At 49.5% G+C, this 25428-nt stretch overlaps 6 protein-coding genes and 1 non-coding gene across 7 annotated transcripts; 2 read left to right on the top strand and 5 right to left on the bottom strand.

Annotated features, from left to right (window-relative positions):
* Positions 1 to 491: 491 nt before the first annotated feature.
* Positions 492 to 2471, bottom strand: VTN77DRAFT_1638 (uncharacterized protein; the record flags this gene model as incomplete). Its single annotated transcript, XM_069417391.1, has 1 exon — positions 492 to 2471. The coding sequence occupies one exon, from the start codon at positions 2469 to 2471 to the stop codon at positions 492 to 494; it is 1980 nt and encodes a 659-aa protein (XP_069272849.1).
* Positions 2472 to 7266: 4795 nt separating this feature from the next.
* On the bottom strand, positions 7267 to 8730 carry VTN77DRAFT_1637 (uncharacterized protein; the record flags this gene model as incomplete). The annotated part of the gene is made up of 1 exon (XM_069417390.1): positions 7267 to 8730. One exon carries the CDS (start codon positions 8728 to 8730, stop codon positions 7267 to 7269), a length of 1464 nt encoding a protein of 487 aa, XP_069272848.1.
* A 223-nt stretch (positions 8731 to 8953) lies between these two features.
* On the bottom strand, positions 8954 to 9631 carry VTN77DRAFT_1636 (uncharacterized protein; the record flags this gene model as incomplete). Its single annotated transcript, XM_069417389.1, has 1 exon — positions 8954 to 9631. One exon carries the CDS (start codon positions 9629 to 9631, stop codon positions 8954 to 8956), a length of 678 nt encoding a protein of 225 aa, XP_069272847.1.
* Positions 9632 to 13065: 3434 nt separating this feature from the next.
* On the top strand, positions 13066 to 13158 carry VTN77DRAFT_t148. Its single transcript has one exon. It is a non-coding gene; the product is annotated as a tRNA-Cys (tRNA).
* Positions 13159 to 13493: 335 nt separating this feature from the next.
* VTN77DRAFT_1635 (uncharacterized protein) lies at positions 13494 to 14507 on the bottom strand (the record flags this gene model as incomplete). Its single annotated transcript, XM_069417388.1, has 4 exons — positions 13494 to 13769; positions 13836 to 14094; positions 14161 to 14296; positions 14369 to 14507. The coding sequence occupies 4 exons, from the start codon at positions 14505 to 14507 to the stop codon at positions 13494 to 13496; spliced, it is 810 nt and encodes a 269-aa protein (XP_069272846.1).
* Positions 14508 to 15729: 1222 nt separating this feature from the next.
* On the top strand, positions 15730 to 20439 carry VTN77DRAFT_1634 (uncharacterized protein; the record flags this gene model as incomplete). Its single annotated transcript, XM_069417387.1, has 13 exons — positions 15730 to 16060; positions 16120 to 16935; positions 17021 to 17052; positions 17115 to 17238; positions 17290 to 17664; positions 17720 to 18023; positions 18525 to 18564; positions 18770 to 18810; positions 18879 to 18890; positions 18958 to 19444; positions 19500 to 19574; positions 19627 to 19824; positions 19879 to 20439. 13 exons carry the CDS (start codon positions 15730 to 15732, stop codon positions 20437 to 20439), a joined length of 3396 nt encoding a protein of 1131 aa, XP_069272845.1.
* Positions 20440 to 22602: 2163 nt separating this feature from the next.
* On the bottom strand, positions 22603 to 24761 carry VTN77DRAFT_1633 (uncharacterized protein; the record flags this gene model as incomplete). The annotated part of the gene is made up of 4 exons (XM_069417386.1): positions 22603 to 22609; positions 22666 to 23079; positions 23136 to 24433; positions 24510 to 24761. The coding sequence occupies 4 exons, from the start codon at positions 24759 to 24761 to the stop codon at positions 22603 to 22605; spliced, it is 1971 nt and encodes a 656-aa protein (XP_069272844.1).
* Positions 24762 to 25428: the final 667 nt, after the last annotated feature.

The raw sequence follows: 25428 nt of genomic DNA, 5'->3' as shown, positions 1-25428 counted from the left end.
GGGGGGGGGACTATGCAATCAAAAAGCACAAGGCATCAACTTGAAATGTCGTCAGAGGGTCATACATGAAGCATCCACATAGAAAGAAAGAAACTGAAACACACTCAGAAGAGTCGTCACAATGGTCATCACATCATACAATCGTGCCACCGTGATTGGTGCGACAGAAGAGTCGCAAGAGCCATCAACAAAAAAAAAAGAAACAAAAGCCTCCGTTCAACGAAAAGATTTTTTCGAGGTGTCCAACTTTTCGAACTTGCAGGGGCCAGCTTCATCTCAGATGCTTTCCCTTTTTTTTTTTCTTGCCAAAGAGCAAGACCCACAGAAACGATCGACTTTTTTTGGTAACCAATTTCCTTCCGTTTCCCGGCGCAAAAGAACAGCCTTTTTTTTTTATAGAAAAAAAATCTCTTTCCTTGATCACAATTCAAGGTACTTTGTGTCAAACCGTTGGGCTGACAAAGCATCTATATATAGCTTCTGGGATGCCGTCAATCAAATCGGCCGCCATACACGGAGCGGCTCGAACGTCGACTGGCACGATCAGAGCGTCGATCGTCACGAGTCCGCCGGGCATCTTCGTGTTCCCTTCTTCCACTGACACTGGAGTAATCAGAGTGCGCGGCGGCCGTGAGATACTTTCGAGGTCGCCGCCCCTCAATGTTCAGCTGCACAGCGCCTTCTTCCCCGGTTCGCAGATGGATTCTCTTGCCTCCTATTGCGTTCTGGTCTAATGTCATCGTAACACCATTCATGGTCATGGTGATATTGTTCTCATCGTCATACTTCGAGCCCACTCCACTGCCATCGCGAGTGCGAGCATCGCTGCCCCGGCTACTGTTCGAGCCGCTTTTCTGACTGCCGCTATCACTCTCCGCACGTTGAGACATCTTGGCCTTGAGCAATGCATCGGTGGTGAGGGGGACCGTCTTGCCCGATCGGGCAGCCTGGTACTCCTCTGCGCTTCGATGCTTCTTCTCTAGATCACTCTTCAGATCACTACGACGATCGTCTTCATCTTCGTAATACGACACGCGACGGCGACGAGAATCTTCAATGGCACTTTGAGCCGATTCCTCCGATCTGTCCGATCGGTCAGATCGGTCCGATTCATGATAGGTCGTGATCCTTCTGTTCTTTCGACTGTGGCTTTTTAGACTATGGCTGCGTTCTGGAAGCAGAGGCGCTCGAGAATCTGAGAACTGCCGAATAGGTCGATCAGGGAGTGTTGCTTCCAAGTCGGACATGTCAAAAGAAGACTGAGATGGACGACGACCACCGCCAGTCGTTGCCGACTTGCGAGGCTGGATGATCTGGAGCGGAGGCTTCGACTTCGACTTCGACTTCGGAGCAGGAGCAGCAGCAGCAGGAGGAGGAGGTGGAGGTGGTGGTGGCGGCATGCGATAGTAATCCTCGTCCAGATCGAGGGACTGAGAAGGAGGACGAGGTCGGTGCTCCCTGGAGGACCTTCGCTCCAAGGGGGCTTCTCCGTCATAGACCGAGGGTGGAGAGGCGTATTCGACGACTGGCGGCCCGTATATTGATCCTCTGCGGCTCCGTTCCCTGTGCCGTGATTTCGATGATGCTTGGGGCCGCTCGTAGATGGCCTGCGGATCCGGCCCCTGGTCGTGATAGTACTGGGGCTGCTGAGAATAAGGCGGTTGGGGGACGGGGGGCAGATTGGCGAACGCGGAGGCGGACGGTGGAGGGCCATGTTCATAGGGACTCATCGACATCGGATTATACATCACATCCGGCATACCGGCATGGAAACTGAAAGGTCGGCCGTTGTCATGGTAGGAACGACTCATGCGACGTTGTCCATGAGCCCCGTGGGAGACGTGGACATCCTGAACGAAGGGATGAGGGTACCGAGCAGACTTGGGGGAGGACGGGATGTCGTGGACAGAGGGAGCTGGAGGAGGTGGAGGAGGTTGGGAATAGTAGTATGGGGGGTACTCTATCGCTCGTGGTTCCATCGGGGTCGACGGATGATAGAGTCCCTGTTCGCATTCCCAGCAGGTTCCCGGCGGATGTCGGACGCTCACGCTGTCGCGCCTTCTGGGCTTTGAGGGGGACCTGGGAGAGGGAGCCATGCGGCTGGCATTTCGAACGGAGTCGTACTGCATTATGTCGGCGTGCCTGTCGTCCCGTTCTTTCCCTTTGTCCTTCCGGCTCTCTCGATGCCGTTCAGTGCCTGTCAGCCTGGGAGTCGTATCCAATCTCAAAGGAACAGGACTGCGTCGTCCACTTGGAGGGGACTGGACACTGTTGACTGTGGCAGCAGTACGACTCGAGTATCCCGAATCGCTAGCAAAATCAAAACCCAGCTCCGCCGTTCTCAGCTCAGATTTTGAGCGTTTCGCAGCGACGTTGGCAACTTGGCGGGTTTCGGGCAGGGCAACATTGGCGTCCTCATCATATTCTTCGACGAAGGCGGCGTGCGGCACCTGCCGAACCCTTTGGGACATGGTCGGTTTTAATGTCACAAACCAGTCCCAAACTTGTGCGAGGAGGCAGCCACGGACGGAGCAGGATCGCGTCCGGTCTGCTGTGACCCGTCAAACAAAGGCTAGTCCAAGGGAAGATGGCCACCCGATTTACTTCTACCCAATCCTGTCGTAGTCGAGATTCTCGTTTGTGTACCGATTCTGGACCTGTTGATTGCGGAAGGGGGGCGACAGGCAAACGATGAGGGGCACCGATTGCCGTCAACGATGGGCAGTGACTTTGAATTGGTAGATGATATCCACAGTAGCCGGGGACGGCTCCATTCGAGAGGCTGACGCTGCGGACGGTGTGGAATCGGAAAAGGCAGCGTGCGAGAAGCGCGCAGCAACTGGCTGTGAGTCAACAGAAGGAAGGCTTTCTGGCAGCCTGTGAATGGGCAGCAAGGGAGGAACAATGCGGTATGGCCTTGCAGTGTGCAGTAAGGCAGTCAGCGGTTGGATGATCTGGCAGACTGACGGCCTAGGGGTGGGGTTGGTGTGGAGATGGCAGGTCGCAGCAGGGAGTAAATCAAAACACACACTTTGAGAAGCAGGGCGAAAGGGAAGGAGGTTGTGAACGCAGGTTGGAAAGGAGAACAGAACAGAACAGAAAATAAAATAAAATCAATCCAGCGTGACAGGCAGAGGTCGAGCCTATAAGAGGGAATCTGAGGGATAATAATAATGTGTCCGATCTGCGAGAACGCGTGCTGAGAAACCCCGGGCAAATGACAGTGGGTAGTGGGGAGTAACGGGTGGAGGACGGGAAGGATACGGAGTCGTTTGTGGATGCAGTGGGGGACAAGACTAGGCTCGACCTGCAGGATGAGAGCACAAGCAGAAAAAAAAATAGAATGCCTATGTACGGAGTACTCCGTTGAAAGAACAAAATATTAATTTTTTTTTGTCGCGTCCCACTTGGCGCTGCCTTCCTGCCCTAGGGAACTGATCGCGTCGAGCTCGTACACGGCGTCAGACCTCGGGCGGAGTTGGGCTGCATTGTCGTCACTAACAATAATAGTCGTTGGGGCTAAGGCGTATTTTCGGAACAGAAGAGAGAAGGAATTCCACTAGCCAGGCGGTGTAAGGTAGTACCCGGAAAAAACGATGGATAACGGGTCGATATCAGACGTAGATGGGTTCTTATCCTGCTGAGCAGAAGATCTCGATCAGAGACATCTATATAGGTATGTATGTACACACACACATACGAACTGTTTAATACTACCACCATTGTCAAACTGACCTTCGTTTCTTTTTTTTTCTCATATCCCGTGTGACTTCACGGTGATTTCCTCTCAGGCACCAGCACCCAACACCCATCCTGCAGGCCGCGTCCGTGTATTCTCACCGACAGGAATTCCTCCGAGTCAGAAGAGGCCTCTTGCGCGCGTCAGGACGGGGAGAGAGGAGCAATGGGCGCCTGCAATCCCGGTCCATCCGTCGTGGTTGGCTGCCCAAGAGCGGATTGCAGCCCAATGGCTAGCGGCGTCCACACTGTTCCCTGCATGGTCTGCATGAGATGATGGGAATCGTCAAGCCCGGCCGGGCTGAGGGCCAAATGGGGAGAAAACCTGCCGACCAGCAGGAGGAAGAATGAAACAGGATAAAAGCAGATAGGCAGATACAATACACCACGAGATCAGGCAGCGCGACGGTGGCAAGAGTTCTGCCTGCGCAGGAGTAATAATAGCTTGTGACTCTACTGATTATGCTGTGTCTGCTTAGACAGTCGCTGTTAATTATCTCCCTTATTGTTCGTTTATTTACCGAAAAGTATTGTATCGACGGTACTTCCGCCATCAACCCGGACTTCGCCATCATTATGGAGTATCCCCTGAACAACGGCAATGCCCTGGAAGAGGAAGGTAGAAAAAAAAAAGCGATAGTAGTCGCGGATGGTGACGATCTGGGGATTTTCCCGGGATCTTCCATGATTCCATCGCACTCGGGATAGAACTTGCTTGATATTGACATCTTAGACCCGCATACTCCGTAGTTCATGTATAGTTCCCCCACCTCCGAAAGTAATTCTGTTCCACTTCTCGGGCACTGATGCAACTATGGACTGCCTCCATGAACCACATGGTTTCTTTTTCGTTTTTTTTTTCTCGTCCTTTTTTTTCAGGCAAAGGGGTAGCCTGTTCCCGGTAGGCAGCAGATGTAACTGTAACTGTGTAACACCGAAAGAATGCCTACCTATCTGTTGGGAAGTATGGCAGCAATTTTTTTTAAGAATGACTCACTGACTCACGACTAATTCTTTTTTCTCTGATGAACATTATCAGTTTCAAAGGGAGAGACTAAATTAGCTCTTTGCGCCTCCTACTTGCCCCTCACTAGGACTGCCCTTGCTTTGATCGACACTAGTTGCTTCAAGGTCTCTGACTCATACAATATTTGACTGTGATGTAATGGAGCTGCTGAAAAAAGCCCGGAGGAAGAAAAAGAGAGAGTAGAATTAATTAATTACTATATTTATTACTAAGGCAAAATGTCCTTGGCAATCAATAATATTCGTGTGATTACCCGACTGGAAGACGCCTTACGAGGCTCAATCCCACCGTTCGTGATGACTTGCCACGAAACTGCCGAAGTGAAAAAAAAAAGAGGAAGGAAAGGAAGAAAGAAAAAAAAATGTAAACTGAAAGTCGGAGTTATGCTGAGCACATGATCAGATATTTGGACTTGCGGGATTATTTTCCTGCTTTGCATGCACAACTAGTTAACTGATACCACATCATCGCCAGGCAAGGGTAATGAAAACCTGCCCTCCACTTTGCCATTACTAGCGGTCTTTGCTTTCCTGCTTCCTCCAGTATCTTGACATTCTCCTTTCGCAGAAAGAAAGGCATTCATCGGTTATGGATGATTTGGCGAGAACTGGAGATCCAACATTAAAGAGACTTGATGGGAGAGGGCATTCAGGCCCTCATTCTCTGACCTGTCGCTCTCTATTGCCGCCTGATTATGATCAAGCGCAACGAATTGCTGCCCGGCTGATGTGATCTCGCTTTTTGCCACAAGTCAGATCCACAGTGTACAGTACAGTACGTGCCTAATTCACGACGTGATAGAGATTGCTCATCGTGAAACAATAATGCTAATCTAGAGACTACTATAGAACAGATGGGCATCGAAGAAGGAGGGAGGAAATAACACCGGTATGGAAAGCTTAAACTACCGGGGTTGGTGCCTATAATCGCATCCAGCGAATCCTTGCCCTGTAGCCTCCAACGAACACGCCTGCTCGAGGGTCCTCCATTCCTTTCCAAGCCTGCCGTTCCGGAGAACACTCCGGAGCCCACGGGACCGGACAGATCTGTGGGAGATGAGGAATCGATCGCTGCCAGCTGGCTAGCTATATTGACTTGTCTGTCAAGAGACTATTTCATCTGCCTCACAAGACATTAAAAATTTATTACAGTACTTATTAAAAAATAGTTAATCCTACTGTCTGTCTCTATAGCCAGGGGCTTGATATGACAGGCAGACGGGAGTCTTCACACCACGCTCATCCACTACCAATTCCTCTGGAAGAGAAATCAATCAAATCGGATATCCATGCTTGCTAGGCAACCATGTAGAGTGAGTCCTTGTCTGACAGGTGGGCTGGCTTTAGATGTCCTCCAACACAGTACAGTTCTCCCTCTGTTGGTCTCTAGCAGGCAGATGCTTCTTACAAACTGCATTCGACTGGAATAGTATTCGCTGACCACATATGTAGACTTTCGATGACCATTTCCACCAAGTGACCAGAGGTGCCGCTTAGGTACAGTGTGACTATGGACTCTGTACTAACTGTGTGACCAACGTGTTGTTAATATTAATATATTCTTTATAAGTTTGTTGTTCACTAGATATATACAGATCCCTAACCAATAACTAAACAACGACAGAGTAATACAACATCACAGTTAACTACATAGCTATAGTTAATACAAGTAACTACATCAAATCTGGAATCTGAATTATCCACATCACTCTGATTGGCTACATGGCTGCCTGCATGCATATATGCATGCACATGAGGAAAATAAATAAACTAAAAACCCGACTTAATAATAATACTCCGTACTTAAATTTTAAAAAAATAACCTTGGAATCTCATCTAATCGAACTTTGACTTTGGCCCTTAGCCCCATCAATAATGGCCGGCTCCAATCTCCTTCCCGAATCGGGCCATGTGCTCACTCAATACATAGTCACCACGCTGCTGCAGAGGACTATGATGACTGTGGGACTCTGTGGAGAATGCCAGACGCACGGGGAAAGGAAATGAGGGGTACCTACCTATTCCAACCAACATGGCACGGTATATTGTATCTGCTGTACAGTATAGTCTATATGAGAAGTGGTAGGAGACAATGATACCATTAGCACTAGTACGAGTATTTAATATTTTTTTCCTTTCATATATAATTATCTACTGCGGAATGAAATGATTGTTGCTTGTTGTTACGTACAGTACTGTTATAAGTTTATATGGTACTGAGACCCTACCTACTGCATACAATGGTATATAGGTTAGTAAATCGATTGATTCTGGGTAAGAAGATGCTATACAATCACCGTACTGTACTGTCTGTACTGCGTATAGTACATGTCTGATACAATTCATCAGCATGCCCGAGCCCTATCTAGTTGCCATTTCTCTGTCTGTCTGTCTGTCTGTCTGTCTGTCAACCTCTTCATAATGTATGTGCCATTGAACTAAATCTTTACACCTGAGTAATTACCCAACTGTGTAAGGCTCTACGTGAATAAAAACCAGTTCTCAGAAATCCCACTGCTGCATCCAGACCTTGATCCACTCCGCCGACACGGCCTCCAGCCTCGCCGCTTCAGGACTATCCCTCATCAGACGAGCGACCTGATACTCCTGCCTCGCGGTGCCAGCATCGCTCATGCTCATGCTCGTTTTTCCCCTGACTAGCAGCTTGAAGAACTCCAGCAGTTTCACGCCCGGGTTCTCGGCCACGACGTAGCCGTGGTTGTCGCCTGCGCTTCTTTCGAGAGCGTCCGTCCAGTCTTTCAGCGAGACAGTGCGGATTTTGGCCGGTCCTCCGAGCTGCGACTGTACCGTGGGCAGAAGCGTCCACCAGGTTGTTACGCGGAGGTTGACGAGGTTGTATACGTGTACAGCAGCAGCAGCAACTGCTGCTGCGGGATCCTTCCCCTGTATAGCTTCCAGCAGCTGCACCATAATCACAGCCAGCACGTCGACCGGGATCCAACTGATCGCGCCCATCGTTCCCAGCGACCTCGGCAGCAGGCCCAGATACTTCGAACTAGCGACCAAGCTGGGAAACCACTCGCGGACATTCCAAACCCCGGACGGAGACCGCACCGGCCCCGCTATTTGCCCTACTCTCAGCACCGCAGAGGGAATACCGCACGACGTCGTGAAGGCCTCCAGCAATCTCTCCCCGATATACTTCGACTCTCCGTAGCCCAGCTTCTCTGGAGCGTCCAGGTCGTGAATGACCGCTTCGGGAACGCGCTCCTCCGGATGGGTGCCAATCCAGTTCAGACAGGAGGATATGCTCGAGACGAACAGGATTGGCGCACGATACTTGCATCGCGCGCTGAAGTCGATCAGATGCCGTACGCCCGCGATGTTGCTTTTCTCGAACGTCTCGATCGTGTGGTTGAAGTCGACTTTCCAGGCGTTGTGGATTAGGGCTGAAGCCTCGGAGAGGAGGCGAGTATATGTCCCCTTGCTGAGACCCAAATCTGGCTTGGATAGGTCGGCGGTTAGGAACTCGACGCGTTTTTGATTTCTGGAGTGGTCGTCCCATGCTATGTCTAGACCTCTCTGCTTGTGGCTTGCTCGCTGTCTCGTCTCGGCATCGGTGGTTCGATTGAGGCAGATAACCTTGGATATCTTCGGCGATGATAGCAGCGTCGCAAGCAAATAACTTCCAAGAGATCCTGTCGAGCCAGTTAGGATCACGACTGGATTGTCGGTTTCTTTCTGTTTGGATGGGACAACTTTGTCAAGACCAACAAGGTACCGGTCAAGAACTTCCTGTAGGCGAACATGACGATCGTCCGTTCCATTGACGTCAGCCTGCCGGTCTCCATTGACGAGGACGTGAAGAGAGCGGGCAAGCTTGTTCACAGATGGGGACGCATAGAAGAGTTGCGGAGTGATTCTGTCATAGTCTACCTGCACTTCTCGTGCCCTCAGCGCCGCGCGGACTTTCTGTACCGCAATCGCAACCTGAAGGGAGTCCATGCCCAGCTCGAAGACATCTTCTTCATCATCTAGCTCAGCCCTGTCGAGAACTTGGAGATAGAGCTTCTTGGCCAGCTCTCGGATCGAAGCAATATCAGACGGATCGGTCACGTCCAAGCCTTCCACCAGCAGGCCCTGTTCTGCCACCGAATACAGCTCTTCGACTTGTCCCGCGAAACTGCGAACGGTGACTTGTCGCTGGATGGTTCCTTTGGAGGCTCGGCTAAACGCCTCTGTCGGCGAGAGGATGTAGACGAGGGCCTTGGCGATGCGAGCAAAACGGGGCGCTTGTGTGTTGGCCGTGTTGATGACTCCAGAGCGATTCGAGCATTTCCTGGCGTTCCTCCTGCGTCGTGACTGCGAACCCATCCTTGAGTTCGATCAGAAGACACGGCAGAAAGCGATACTCGCCCACAATGACCGCTCCTTTGACCGCAGGGTGGCTGCTAATGGCGCCTTCGAGGGGGACCGGGTTGATCTTCTCGCCGTTCGAGAGCACGATGAGGTCGTCGCGTCGCCCTTCGTAGCGCATCCATCCGCTCTCGCCGGGGGCTAGCGTATAGAGATCTCTCGTCCGATACTCGTCTACATCAGGGAAGGTATACACCGTCCCATGGAACCGGCTGGTGGTGGGCTCGTTGGGGATGACCAGTTCGTAGAGTCCCGGGGACACCTCGTCGAACCGATATCCCACGTTGGGGTTGAAATGGATGTAGGCCCATTTGCTGCTATCTCCCGCGATGGTGTGGAAGAGTCCGTACTCGGTCGCGCCGATCAAGCTCCAGAGATGCTTGAGTCTCGGTGAGAGAGTCCGTCCTGCATGTTCAGGAAGGGGGCCTCCGACATAGCAGACATGCTCCAGCTTGGACAACACGTCGACGCTGGCCGCTGTCTTGGCCATGTCGGTCAAAAGCGACGGCGGTGCAAACAAAGAGGTAGGCACGTCTTGTTGCAGGAGAGCGGTGACATAGTCTGCTGTGGGAGCCGCAGCCGGATGAGGGAGAACGGTGACACCGTCGAAGTATGGGCTGAATAGAGAGATGTAGAAACCACCGGCCTGTATCAGCGCAAAATTAGAAATTGCCTGAAAATGGAGAGAGAGAGAGAGAGGGAGGGAGGGAGGGAGTCAACCTGCTTACATGGAATGGAGGAAGAAGGCATAGATTATTTTGATGCTGGTGTGCAAGTACAACGCTAGAGGGTCGTCCATCGGTAGGAGCCAACTCATGGTTGAAAATATTGAGCATCACTGCTGCGCTGTGCGCGATGGGTTTGGGATTTCCTAGACGTCGTTAGCAACGAGCTTCTCGAGTCCGTCCGCAACAACGGACCTGAGGATCCAGACGTATGGAACAGAAGGACTGTGTCATGCTTTTGTGTTTCGTCAATCTCTCGACAGACATAATGCGGTACGACGCTGTTATCATCCAAGAGAGTGTCGAGATCCGGAGCGACGATTTTTGTCAAATTTGGCATCGAGTCGAAGAGCGGCTGCAGGCTCTTTTCCATTGCACTAGCATAGACAACGACTCGGCAGTTTGCACGCTGGAACAGCTGCCGCTGAGCTGAGACCGTGTTTCTGATCGAGGGGTTCACCATCTATCAATCGGATTAGTAGATGTAATTTGTTGCTTTCGTTCATGAAGCTACTGCACAGTGGAGCAGTGCTATAAAAGAAAAAAGAAAGATAACAGATTCACAAACTATTCTACCCGTCTTCATCCCAGCCATAGTAAAAATCAGATATCGCACGTCGCTCGGACCCATGTAGGCGAACACTTTCCCCTCCCCAAGCACATCGGTCAGCTCCTGCACCAGCCACCACGACGCGCGATTTATGGCATTCGCCAGGCAGGCATAGCTGATCTCGCGGAACCCGTCTCGCGGGTCCTTCGAGCGCGCCATGTACGCGTATGGGCGTGGGTATCCTGCCTTGGCTCGCGAATCGAAAAGATGAGGCCAGGGGAGCAGGCCATATCTCCGCACGAGCTCGATTTGCTTTTGCTTTTCTGGTTCGGTGGCCATGTTGAATAAATTAGTAAGGTCGTATCTGTCTGAATTCGGCACTTCCGGAGAAGCAATGGTTGGTAGATCTTCGTTCAATTCGCACCTGCAGGTTGTATGGTGGAGGAGACGAAAGACATACCTATACTTATATCGACAGCCCATTACGACATGTATGTTGTATATATGTACATCTATCGCAGGTGTCATGTCACATGCATGGATCATCCCTTTGTCTTCTGATAAAGATTTGAAATTCGAACGCATCCCCCAATCATGATAGCCGTTCTTGTCGGTGGTAAGCTTGTCGATCCATTATTAATGGTGTCACAGCAGGACTGCGCCTCGTTTAGCTGTGTCTGGTGCGGGGGAGACAAGGATTATTTAGGGTTGAGTTCCGATCTATCAAGTATCCTCCTTTGCCGCTTAACCGTTCAAGCGAGATGACACAAGACCAGGTACCTGACTGGCAACACTTCAACGGCTTGTACTGTAGATCCTAGGTACCCAACTTACAGTATATAGAGAGTGTTTTTATTACCTTGGATTTCCCATCCTAATTCCCAGGTGATTAGTCATTACCTAATCTGGCCAGGCTAGGGCTAGGGCTCATAGCATCGCTTTCTCGTCCACACCCTCTGTCTCTTCTTTCTTCCCACGCCTTAGGATTCAATAATGCCCTCGTTTGCTTGAGCCACCCTTAGGACAAGTTTTCATGCCAGCCTCTTGAAAAAGCACATTCTATGGATCAGATTTGGCTACTGTCTCTTTGCACGCAGTAAAGATGGAATCCTCACGGTCTGAACACCAAGGCACTCGATATCACAAAGTTATCACTTCTTTGGAGGCCTATGGCTTGAGACACCGGAAGACTACCTAAGTCAACGAGAGTTACAGAAGCTTCGACAGCTAAAGCCTTGCGTATGTACTGCTTTCAGTTAGCATATGGCTAAGGTGAACAACCCTATAAGCAGGCAACTAATAGCATGGATTTCTAGGCGCTACGGAGTCAGATGGAGATACATGGGATTATATGGAGGCATCCAATGGGATCGCCTAGGGGTTGAACGTCTACCTCAGTTTCTTATCCCTCCCAGTGTGCCTCTGAAAGCATCTGTTGCCTGCCACCTGCATAATCCTTCATTCTATGCTGCTGATCCAACTTGTAGAACGATGGCCTGGCGCTACTGAAGGATGAGAGTAACGCGACGTGATCAACAAACCCACGATTATCAACGCGGATAACAAAAGCGAGATCGCGATAGTCTGCAAACCCAGAGTCATGCTCTAGCGAAGCACATTGCAATTGGAGATCACTTCCTGGCTCAGGAAGTGATTCGAATACATACTGACAGCGGTAGGTTGCGGATGGCTTATGCTGGATCAAGCAATTGATCTTAGCGGGATTTTCTTCGGAGCATTGCCTTCTCTACGATCACAAACTAAGAAGAGAAGTATTGGATGGTTTGAATGCTGCGCCCGGAGATCCTTCAGATCCACGAGACCTTCACATTTAATCTGCAAAAGTATATATGGCCGATATAAACTGCTCTGCTCATCGGAATTGGATATGCTTGACCTATTAGAGTTATATTTCTTGGGTTTAACCAACCACCCTGACCGCCAAATGGGGGAAAGTTACAGAGATATCTGGATTTGACCCGGATGAGTTTACAAAAAGTCCAGACCTGTCCTTTCCAAAAAAAAAAAAAGGAGTGGGAGTTGACCGAAAGAAGAAGAATAAAGGGAAAGGAGATAAGGCAACTAGAAGTAGGGACAGAGGGGGTCTAGTTATGTGAAGGTGAAGATATGCGCTGGCAGCGCTGTTAAATGAAGAACATAGCCTCAGTATAAGAATTTGTTACTACCTGCTACAAGAGCGAATGTTAAAAGTGATGTAATATTTTATCCAGGCTTTTATTAATTCTTGAGAAAAAAAAATCACAGAACTAATAGTTTTAAAATCAATGTGATACTCGGAGAAGGTGCACTCCATACATAATATATAATATATGCAAAGGCCCGTGTGAATGCCCGGTCTAGGTGCTAATCATCAGACTCTATGATATTGCCCTAGGTCTACATACTACTGTAGATCTGGTGCTAAGCCTCGAATGGTTGAAAATCATGCATTCAGTATGTAATTTGATGATGCTAAACTCAATTCAAACAAGGAGATATTACTGTACTGTACATATACGTACCCCGGTACTCCGTACAGGGGTGGCAGTCACAATTCGCGAAATCATCAAGTAACATAAAACTTGAGATTTCTGTCAACAGCTCGTCTGTGTGGCGGAGTCTAGTAATTAGAGCTCTCAGCCAATCAGAGCCCGGATAGCTCAGCGGTTAGAGTATGGGATTGCAGCCAGTGAAAATTAACTGACTATCCTATGGTCGCGTGTTCGAATCACGCTCCGGGCTTCTTGTTTTCTTTTTTTGTTTCTTTTCTTTCTCTCTTTTTCCCCCTTTCCCTTTCTTTTCTTTTTTCCTTTTTTTTTCCCTTCTCACTTTTTTTTTTACTGTTAGAGAACACCCAAATCGGCTGACCTACAACTGAATATAGGTGTCAATAACTGCGCTGCAACAGCTTCTTTCAATACAAGCACGAGATCAGTCTCCTTGGATGATATTATTATTGTATACCGATTATTTCTATTATTTTACCCCATTTGAAGTCAACCTCTTTGAAGCTAGAGGGAAATTACCAACTCAGTAAAATTGAGTCAAACCATCATCTTCGACCACAGACTTCAACTTCACCGGCTCAACAGCTCCAGATGAGACCCGTCTTGCGATATTCTCAGCGCCTTCGCTTCGTGGTACGCCAGAACGCCGGTGAAAGAGTAGATGCCCACCGTTGCCGTCTCCATGGCCAGGCCCAGAATCAAGTAGAGCACCCAGCTCCCCGTCACCGGGTTCCATTTGTTGGTGGTGTGCTCCGAACCACTTGTGTTCAGGTTCACTGCGTTCAGGGCTGAATAGACAACCCGCACGAGGAGGAAGGGTAAGGCAAGGGCCACGGCGAGGACCATCTGGTGAAGTCATTAGCATTTGCACATATACTCAGAGGCGCCGACAAAGTGAGAGGAAATACTTACCCTCCGGTGAGATCGCGTCAGCTCGGACAAATGGAACAGAAAAATGAGACATCCAATCAATAGACCCGTCCAGGCAAGCACAAACAGAGCAGACGCAATCTTAAGCGCCTTGGCTCCGTTGTCGAGGTCAGTCTGGTCGAGCTTCGTCTCGTCAATGCCACCGATAACACTCAGCCCGAGGCCAACGATGATCATGAGATGAAGCGGTTTGAGAAAGAAGGAAGCGCGCCGCATAAACGACTGATCGGTGTCCTTCGGACTGTCATGCACGCTTAGTACATATGTATGTACGTGTCGAATTTTCAAACCCTGGCTGATGACCTACTGTGCGTTGAGAAAGCTTAACGTCGCATTCAACAGCGGAGAGAGGGCCACGCTGTTGAGAACAGTCGCGGTGGTGAGAAGACTGGTGTCTTCCGATTCCTGGATGTGGATCGTCATCCCAGCGCCGCTGAGTTTGACTGGAAGAACCTCACATGTTAGCCGCACTCTGAAGTAGATAGGAGCGACAAAAAAAAAGGAGGGGGGAATACCTCCGCAAAAAAGCGTCAGATATATCCAACCCGCTTCCCGCCTGAATCCATGCTTGATGTTGTTGAAGATGCAGAAAAACGCAACCGGGATATAAATGATCATCTCCAGGACAGCCAGTTTGCCATGGCTGTCGAGCATCTTGACGACTTCACAATTGGCTTGCTGTGTCGGCCACAAAAGGCGTAGGATCGAGAGGTATTTACAACAAGAAGAATCGATATAAATATGTGGTTGCAGGAGCATCGGTTGGAGGAGGCAGGGTAGGTGGTAGGTGGCTCGACGACATCTTATAATGCCGCCATCCTTTCTTTTTTCTTTTCTGACATCACGTCTGCAGCAACTAGACGAGACTGCTAGTTACAGACCTCTCAGCCCTGCTGGAAGTACTCCGTACACGTTGTCTGATCGATAGCGCTGCGTGTCGCCGAATCGACCTGAAAGGGAAGCATTCAAGCCGCCGGAGTGGAGCACATCCATGGCTTCTACCCAACCAATGGATCTCTCATCTATACGGAGCACGATGATCACATGGGGTGCATTATCAATTCCTTCGAATTCTTCTGACAGGATAGGATCGACTTATTATTACTGTACGGAGTATATAGAATTGCACCAGCTGATTGGCTGTGGTGTGCTCGTAAGGCTGTGTTCTGCCCCACATGCTCGATCGCTAAACCCAATCGGGAGCATTTCGCGATATACTTTGATAGTATGATATAGTTACCAGAACACTGGAACAGATCAGTTAAAGTCCTGATGTATATGATAGTTCTGCAGGATTATCTTCAATTTGGACCTCGGCATTCCATTCTCCTTATTTCCGCACGTCGAAAGTAACCTTCTCGAAGCGGCATAATGGGCGAGCATCTCCATTTTTCTACCAGCTGAATACTAACTAGGAGATTCAGTTTTTGTCCTTTTTTTTTTATCTTTTTTGCCTCCGTTATGTTCTCTCCTACTGGCGTTCGACCTGTGTATATAATATAAATTCTCTCCAGGACATTGATTTTTGTCCTTCCTATGATTATATCTTTCTTCCCTTTTGACGGCCATTCGCAACTGCTGAAAACAGGACCTTCAAGCCAGAAGACTCTTGTCCATGATGCATCTTACAACGATACATCTTTATCTCTCGATCCTTTGCGCTGTTGCATCTGCTTCAAGCAGCAATTCTTCAGTCATTACAGATGACTCCGTATTCTATGGACAGTCGCCGCCGGTGTATCCGTCTCGTGAGTTGATCAACAATTTCATCGTTTCAAGTGGATGCTATCTGCTGACATTTTCATACCCAGCCCCCATGTCCCAAACAGGTCCATGGTCTTCTGCTTATTCCCGAGCCGTCGCAATCGTCTCCCAAATGACTCTGGACGAAAAAGTCCAGGTCGTTGTTGAACAGACTCCCTCCACCGGCTGCTCTGGGCAGACTTACCCCGTGGAAAGGCTCAACTGGCCCGGACTGTGCTTCAACGATGCAGAGAACGGGGTCCGAGATACCGAGTTGGTAACAGGCTGGCCCAGTGGACTGCATGTGGGAGCCTCGTGGAACCGAACTCTGGCTTATTATCGAGCACGGCAGATGGGCGGTGAATTCAGAAGAAAAGGGGTCAATGTCGCTTTGAGCCCTGTTGCTGGGCCGCTGGGGAGGATGGCTGAGGGGGGAAGAAATTGGGAAGGATTCAGCAACGATCGTGAGTGACATGCTCTGACACTTAGTATATACATATGACATGTCAGCTGATTTCTCCAGCGTATCTCAGCGGCCAGGTAGTCGCCGAAACAGTCCAGGGCATCCAGGACGCAGGTGTGATTGCATCGGTCAAGCATTTCATCGCGAACGAACAAGAGACAAACAGGGCTCCGATCGGGAGTGTGTCGGCCGTGTCTTCAAATTTGGATGACACGACCATCCACGAACTCTACCTGTGGCCCTTTGTCGATGCCGTCCATGCGGGTGCCGGCAGTGTGATGTGCTCTTACAACCGCGTCAATAATTCCTTCTCCTGCCAGAACAGCAAAATACTCAACGGCCTCCTCAAATCCGAGCTGGGATTTCAGGGCTTCGTCGTGAGCGACTGGAACGCACAGCATTCGGGCGTTGCCAGCGCTGCTGCTGGCTTAGACGTGGCAATGCCCACCTCGTCGTACTGGGGGGTTTCCGGTGAAATCCTGGCTACTGCGGTGAAAAATGGCAGCCTGGATGAATCTCGCGTGACCGATATGGCGACCCGGGTCACCAGCAGCTGGTTTCAGCTAGGTCAGAATGATGGATTCCCGCCAGAGGGCATCGATTACACGATCGCACACAACCTGGTCGATGCGCGAAACCCAGGTTGGAAACAGGTCCTGCTTGACGGTGCCATTGAGGGACACGTCCTGGTGAAGAATACCAACAGTGCCCTGCCGTTGAAAAGTCCCAAGTTGCTCTCTCTTTTCGGATGTGATTGCCCTGCGCCGCGCAAGATGAAAGTTCCGAGTCCTGCAGACTTCGGGATCAGTGGCTGGGCTTTTGGATACGAGTCGAGCAACGTTACCCAGGCATTTCTCGAATTTCTGAGTGGGACGGGTTCGTTACCGCAGTACGCAGCTGGGGGGACAATTATCAGTGGGGGTACGACTTACAGACATTTTCTATTGTCTTATTTATGCAGATAACAAGCTAATACTTGAACAGCCGGAAGTGGTGCGAATGCTCCAGCTTATATCTCGGCACCATTCGATGCGATTCTCGAGCAAGCATACTAGGACAATACCGGTCTCTTTTGGGATTTTGATTCTGTCACTCCGACTATTGACGCCGCGTCTTCTGCTTGTCTCGTTTTCATCAATGCCTTTTCTGCTGAAGGCTTTGATCGTGTTGGCCTCCACGGTGGGACTCCTATAACGGATACCTTTGACTACATGTTCTAATGTGTCAAAGATGATTATTCCGATGCGCTCGTCCAGAATGTTGCTTCGAATTGCAACAACACCATCGTCATCATCCACAACGCGGGCATTCGTCTGGTGGACCAGTGGGTCGACCATCCGAATGTGACGGCGGTCATGTTCGCCCATCTTCCTGGCCAAGATAGCGGTCGTGCCCTGGTCCAGCTCCTTTACGGTTTCCAGTCTCCCTCCGGAAAACTTCCGTACACCGTCGCGAAAAACGAGTCCGACTACAACGTCCTCACGCCAGCCTTGCCAGAAGGCATCTACAGCATTTTCCCGCAGAGCAACTTTACCGAAGGCACGGCCATTGACTATCGCTATTTCGAGGCCAAAGGGATTGTCCCACGCTACGGGTTCGGATTTGGTCTCAACCTATACCACGTTTGAATACGATGGCCTTCTCGTGTCTCTCCAAGCAGGGGCATCCACCGCTTACTATCCTCCCAACTCGACCGTTCTACCCGGAGGAGTCGCCTCGCTCTGGGACGTGATTGCAACAGCCAAAGCAACTGTTAAAAACACAGGCGAAATGGGAGCTTCGGAGGTTTCCCAGCTTTACGTCGTTTTGCCTGGAGAGACCGTGAAGCAACTGCGCGGCTTTACCAAGACCTTCATCAATCCTGGCGAATCGGAGCAAATCAGCTTCAGCTTGACAAGAAGGGATCTCTCGCGATGGAGCACCGTCGATCAGTCGTGGGTGTTGCAGCCTGGAACATACGAGGTGTATGTTGGTGCGAGCAGTAGAGATCTGCCGTTGAGTGGGCAGGTGGTCATTCCTTGACAAACAACATCTTGCCAGATACAGATTTGGAGGTACTTATGAGACTAGCTAAGCATACTGCTAATAACATCCACGTATTTCGTCATTAAAATGGAGAAATGTCAGAGGGACGCATGATGCAGACTATGTATTTAAGGAGCAAGTAATGGCACTTTTTGGCCGAGTTTAAGAAATCGCGTAGAGCTACTACTCCTCTGACCAGTAGAGAACTGAATTTGAATGCCAGTCGTGAATCATCTGGTCACATGTTTCTAATAGAGACGTACATAATTCAAATAATTTGAAACCAGAGTAGGAATTGCTTCACCGAGGTTCTCTATACGTACACTCGCAACTCCTCGGATTACCCTTTCGGGTCGGTTCTAGGGCTATTACAGCCAGCTCAGACATCGATCAACGTGGCATAGCGCAGAAATTCTGCTTCCGCTAAACCTAATCAATAGCAATGGTTCCACCCACAAGCTGAGTCAGCTGACGAAAGCGGTAGGCGGTGAGAACGGCTGGGGGAACTGAGGTCAATGACTAAGCTACCTCAACTCGAAACTTTCCAACTTCTGTACCGCGGTTCTCAGATCATACTCGCTACCCAAGAACATTTTCAAAAGATAGACACGCTGTCACCTTGTACTCCGACCGTACGGCTTGCTCTTTCGCCAGCTTGGAGAATGGTTGGCATCGCCGGTCGTAGCCGAGGCTGAAAGACATGTCGGAGGCGCAAGGTGAAGTGCGGTATGCTTGGCATATATCATAATATATTCCTTTATTCTACCAATCTTCTGACTTTTGATCAGATGAAGGACGCCCAATTTGTGAGCGATGTAAGAGAGGGCGTTTTGAGTGTGAAGGCTATCGTCCTTTCCCGGTGTTTGTAAACAGGATTTCGCGTCCATCGCGGCAGGAATCTCCCTCTACAGCACCAGACCGTCAGAGTCCCAAAGAGCTCAGCAATGCCGGTTCCAATATGACTGCATCTCTCCAGAGAAGTCACCTGAGCCAGGATGAGGAAACTCTATTTACATCCCACCTTGTATCGAGTTTCTTCACCGAAGCCGTCGACAGCAATTCCTCTCCTCAGGTGTCTCCTTGGGTGGTCTTTGCCATGCAGCACAGCAGTCTAAATTGTGCATCGCGGCTCGCCTTGCATGCTCTCGCGGCGGCTTACTTTGGCAAAGTTCACCACCATCAAAGGGCCCTCCGGAAAGGAGCCCTTTTATATGTCAATGCTCTTCGCGAGCTGCGGGGAGCGCTCCTCCATACTCCTCATGCCTTGGATGCCACGACGTTGACTATGACCCTATTCCTGGCCATGTATGAGTCGGTGACCTTCAACGATCCTGCAGCGTGGATAAGGATTGGACGGCTTGTATGGTCCCCTTCATTGCCTTTAGACTTGCCTTTAAGAGACTGATCTTTCACAGATAGAAGCGAGAGGCCCGTACCGCCATCAGACAGGCTTGGAGAAGGAGATTTTCCGAATGACCAGAAGCGTTATTGTATGAATCACTGAAATCGAGATATATTCAGCATTGTCTGACTGACTGACAGGCACTCGGCCACCTCGTGGAAAGGAAGCGTTGCTTTCTCGAACAGGATGTGTGGAAAACCCTGCCGTGGGCTCTCAGTCCAGGGACAAAGTCTGTGATGGACTATCTGCTTGATATTCTGTGCGATGTCCCTGGCATATTGGAAGATGCCGACTTGCTGCAGCAGAACTCGGGAGGTGCACCTGAACTTCGACGGATGGTGTGTCAGCGACTGAATTTATGCATCCAAGACCTGTACAACTGGCGATGGCAGTGGGAGCGTCAATTTTCGAACGCGCACTTTCTCGTCGAGATCGAGCAGCTCGGGAATGTAGGGGTTGGTAAAATGGAGCACTGTCCTTTTTCGACTGCCGTCTTCTTCAACGAGCCCATCCGTGTTAACGAGCTTTGTGTCTACGACGCTCTACTCCTCATCCTCTTTCGAGTGGGCGATTCCCTTGGTCTGCCATTTACCTCACCGCCATATGGGAGCCTCCAGCAGCCGGACTGTTGTCTACCGAACCCTTCGACGGGCCTTCTTTTGCCAGGACAAGGGACCGTCAGGGACATCGCGCGCGAAATCTGCCGAATGGTCCCCTACACCCTTCTCAGCTATCGAGGTAACGCGGGCGCGGTTATGCTAGCGTTTCCGTTGCAAGTCGCCTATCGGAGTGTGGACGAGAACTCCGCAGAGGCAGCGTGGCTGGACCACGTCATCTCGCATATCGCTGATGTTCGCGGATTTGGCGCGGTGAAATATATGTGGAAAAGGATGATGGCGTCGACATGGGATACAAGCCATTCGACTTATGCGATCCAAGCCAGCCATGCCTGACCTCATGTAAACTGCACTGCAATTGAGTGAAGCGGGCTATTGTCATCAACTTCAGAAGCTCACATGAAGATGAAGATTCCATTCAGAATCACCAGCGTGGGTGTGGAAGATGGGCGGGAGAACTTCCCTTCATTCAACTCAAACCGCGAGATTGATGTCATATCAACTTGGCTTTCGTTGACAGCTCAACTTTCTACCTGTCGAAAATCCACCTGGAGTGGAATGGACCTTTACCGTGAAACAAATACTATGACCAAGCGTGTTATCCTGTGTTGCAACGATCGGTCGGTCGGTCGAGATCTCTGCTCTTATCTCAGCGACAACCCAATGCTTCTGTGCAGTGACTCCGGAATATGCCTCAGAGGCTGTTTCACGATGACTCTGACCTGACCTTATCCTTCCTTGTCACAAGTTGGTAAGGGGAGGGGACATACATAAGTGTTCGGACAAGGAGGACCCGAAATTCCGATCCTATACATACTACAGTCATTCACCCTAGAGCTGGATCAGTAATAGTACATACATAATGTTTAATTTTAATAGGCAACTTCCCTCGAAGGAGACACTCCAAGGGTAGTGAAGATCATGGGAAGGAGAAGAAGAAGAGTATCGAGGAGAAATTTGCGGATAAGTTGCTTTGGATATTGATTGATGCGCTTCCTTTGGGGACAAATCCCCAAACAGGACCTAGATGAATCAGATGATGGGATTGAATCGTGTCTAGCTGTCGGAAACAAAAAGTGTTGTTTAAACTCTTGTAGCTAAGTATATATATTCATGCTCGTCCTACTTATTGTCGGCGTTTTGGGAGCTTGCATCTGGTTGTGAAGCATACAGCTACCCGCAACAAATGAAAGATGATGGAAATCTACCGAATATGATCAGGGTTTTGGCTTATAAAGAGCCTATGTTTCTGTTTTCCCTCCATCTCTCTTATTTTTTTTATATGGCAGTCATTAGCCTTCTAATATGATCTTCGACACTCATCCACATGAATTTTTTTCTCCTGCTTATTCAGCCGACTCAGGATATTTTTTTATTGCTACCTATCCCCTTCTTCTTCTTCTTTTGTTTTTTTTCCCTTAATTCAGATATTATACAATCCTTACAGGTCTCGCGAGCCTCGCTTGACTGCATCGAACTTTTGAAGAGAAAATACCATTCTATTCTTTTCTAGGTAGATAGATATGATATATCTGAGACCTAGGGCCGCAAGGCCTACCTACTATATCAAGTTTTTTTTTTTAAAAAAAAATTCGTATCATCTACCTTTCCAGGTGCGCTCCCCTACCAACCTAATAAATATTCCTTGCGAGACAACCTTCTTGCTATATATTCCCATGGTAAGAGCCTAATATATTATATAATTTCTTACCAATACGCAATTATCCCTTTACCAATTTATATAGATTGTAGGTATATACCTCTTGCTAATAGGGGCTAGCTACCTAGGTAGGTAGATTTTATGAATTTGGTGTGGTATACTTAGATGATTTTTCAATGGTTAGGTTAGGTAATTGTCACCACAAAAAAAAAGATATTTCTTTATAATAGAGTAGATGTAGATAGATGTAGATAGATGTACCCTAGGACTTATATTCTAATAATCCCTTTCTTTCCTTCGAAAAGGTCTATTCATCATTTCAACAGGAAACTGATCTTGTCAATAGATAGCAACAAGACAGACAAGATAAGACAAGAAGTTCAGTTTCTTGCACATACATATCCATAATAATATATAGTTCTTCTTGCAGACTCGGCCAAAAAGAGGTACCATGGCACCAACTTCTTGGTGAATCTGAACTAGGTATTAGGCTGCGCCAACAGTTCTACTATTTCCTACCTAAGTCAGTTAGGTCAGCTAAGGTAGAGAGATAATGAAAAACTAGCCCTTTCAGTGCAAGACAAGTTTAACCATTTATCTCTACCAGGACAGTAACTAAGTTTGAAACCCAATAAAATAGCTATTGTTAGCTAGTTTTTCCTAGCAAACAGGTATTGTTCGTTCTTTTGATCTTGCAAGCTGTTTTGTACGCTTTTATATTTTCTCGCGTATCAACAAGATGCTTCGCTTCCTTCACCAGCATTCATTCATTCCAACAGAATTTTATTTCAAATGCCGGCCCCAAGTCCATATACCTCGTAGGTAAAAAGAAAAAAAAATCACATCCTGTGAAACGGTCAGATAACGATGTTTCAGATAGCGACAGATATCGACAAACATACCGATCAACAGGGCTAAGGCCAAGCAGCCTCATGCCGTTATACAGGACCTGCCTGGCCGACTCGTACAACGCCATGCGCGCCTTGGCCACCTCCGGCTCGCTGCCGATGACTTTGAGCACGTCGTAGCTCGAACTCAGGATGTGCGTCATGCGGAACAGATACGTCAAGACGGTCGTCGGTTCGAGCGTCTTGTACGTGTTCAGCACGACGTCCGGCCATTGCGAGAGCAGGCGGACGAGGTCGGTGGCGTGGGTTTCCGTCAACACGCTCAGATCTGCCGTCACCAGATCCTCGTGTTTCAGGCCTGACTTGCGGGTCATCGAGCACAGACGGGCATGGGCGTACTGCAGGTAAGGACCAGTGTCGCCTTCGAACGACGTCATGGCCTCAAGGTTGAAATCGTAACCGTTGACTCTGCAGACTTATCAGATAAAAAGCCCCATTTGCGAAAGGAAGAGTGGGGGGCTTACCTCTTTCCAGTCATATCCTGAACCATAACTGCAGTGATACCCAAAATATCAGCCGTCCTGTACGGGTCTTCGACCTGCTCGTACTTGGCCGTGTTCTTCTTCATGACCTCGTGCATCTTGTCACCGACATCCCGCAAGATGTCGTCCAAGAACTTCACAGTGCCCTTTCGGGTGCTCATCCCCCGCACCATACCAAAGTTGATGTGCTGGCAGCGATCGGCGAGGTCCTTGTAACCCATCAGCTCCGTCACCTTGAACAGCTGAGCCAGATGCAGATCTTGCTGTGCGGCGACGACGTAGATCATCTTGTCGAAATGGAATTCCTCCCAACGTTCCAAGATGGCACCAATATCACGGGTGAGGTAGAGAGGGGTGCCATCCTTGCGAACGATGATCGCCTTGCCGAGTTTCTTCGCTCCATGCTTGGTGAAATCGACGATGACCGCCCCCTCGGAATGTTCCGACACGCCGGCTTTCTCCATAGCGTCGTACGCCGCCTTCAAGCTCTCCGACTTGATTTGAGATTCACCGGAGTACACATCGAAGTCGATGTTGAGACGAGCGTACGTTTGCTTGTATTTTTCAATACTCAGATCACGGAATCGCTTCCACAGCGCCAGAGCCTCGGGATCCCCATCTTCCATGCTCTTGAAGTATCGACGAGCCTTTTCGTCCTCGCTCTCGTCGACAAGCTTCTCCAGCTCCTTCTCCAGCTCCGCAACGTCTTCGCCCTTCTCCTTTTTGGCCTTGATCTGGTCCTTAAGGTCCTTGATCGGCCCTTCCTGCTTGGCGACATCATTGTTGATCTTGACGTAGACGTCGAAGAGGTGGTTGATAGGATCCTTCATGAGCTCTGATTCGCTGCCATATCGCTTGTATCCATTGGCCAGCAGCCCATACTGCTTGCCCCAGTCACCGAGGTAGTTCATCTTGATCACATCCCACCCGGTAATCGTGTACAAGTTGGCGAGGAAACCTCCGATAATGGTGCTGCGCAGATGGCCAGCATGAAAAGGCTTGGCAATGTTGGGCGACGAGAACTCGATAATAATCCGCTTCTTCCCCTTCGACGGGTCAGATGGGTCGCGCAGACCCAGGTTTCCATTAGTACCATAGTTCGTTCTATCCTTCAGAATGCGGCCCAAGACGGTTTTCGTCAGGGGTCCTGGTTTGAAGAAGAACTGCAGATGCGCCCCAACAGGCGTCGGAGGGTAGATAAGATCGGACGGAGGGAATTTCTCGGCCAGCTCCGCGCACAAGTCTTGGGGCTTCTTCTCCTTGATTTGTAGCGACGGAACCTGAACAGTTGTTGCGACAGCTGTCAGCAATTGCGCAAAGCATCCGTGTGACTCCTTGCAGATGTGTCATCCATACCGGAAGCACAAGATCACCTTTGTCCAAAGTATTCGTCCATGCCAACCTCTGGTAGATCTTCACCGGGTCAATTCCCGACACCTTGCCCAAGTTCTCGGCGATGTGCTCTCGATAGATGTCCACAGGGTTCAAGGATGGGAAGCAGCCGGGGAACTTGGACTGCTCGGTGGTCGAATGAAGGGACAGACTCTCGATCGCCGGGACAGAGGTCGACGCCTGGCCCTCTGCAGGGGCCTGCGAACCGGAGCTCATGTTGCCGTTGCGGGGTTGCGCGCGCAGGATGGGGTGCAGACGAAAACCACGGCGTTGAAAGGGGCTGGGACAGGAAAACCGTGATCGCTGAATGCAGGAGAACGAGGCAGGGAAAGAATTGACTGTAGGGCTGGCAAACGGACAGTGCTGCAAGAAGGCGTCTGAAAGTCGCCAGGCCCCGCTTAGCAGATGTCGGCCCATAAGCGGAGAAAATAGATCGAGTCAGAGGCGAATTTTTTTTAATTCGATCAATCAGTCATACTGCCCAAGGCGGTGAAGAAGGAGGGGTGGAAGAGGAGTAGTCACGTGAGAGTTAACCCTAGCCCTAGTAGTATTAGGTAATGTATTATGTAAGGCACCTGGAAATTAACGTAATTCCCGGTCGCTCCGATCACCCACCCGCACCTTCAAATACTATACAACTCTACCAATTTCAACGCGCCACTATGCCACAAAAAGCGCGTCAAAATTCAAAAAATTTGGCCCAGCAAGAAGGTCGCATATACCAACCAATTGGGTGCCAGAGACGCCTCATAATATTGTCGAATTACAGCATCAGGCAGCTACGATCAAGGCCTTACTAAAACGGTGTACACAGAGCCCTCCAAGCCCTACAAATGCAGCTTTGAATCAGCTTATCAAGGGCTGTCAATTAGCCATGAATAGT

The sequence above is a fragment of the Rasamsonia byssochlamydoides genome (assembly GCF_041956645.1).
Source record: "Rasamsonia byssochlamydoides strain NRRL 3658 unplaced genomic scaffold VTN77scaffold_134, whole genome shotgun sequence".
Lineage (NCBI taxonomy): Eukaryota > Fungi > Ascomycota > Eurotiomycetes > Eurotiales > Trichocomaceae > Rasamsonia > Rasamsonia byssochlamydoides.
The sequence above is the reverse complement of the archived record's forward strand: the minus strand, read 5'-3'. Positions and strand labels throughout refer to the sequence as shown.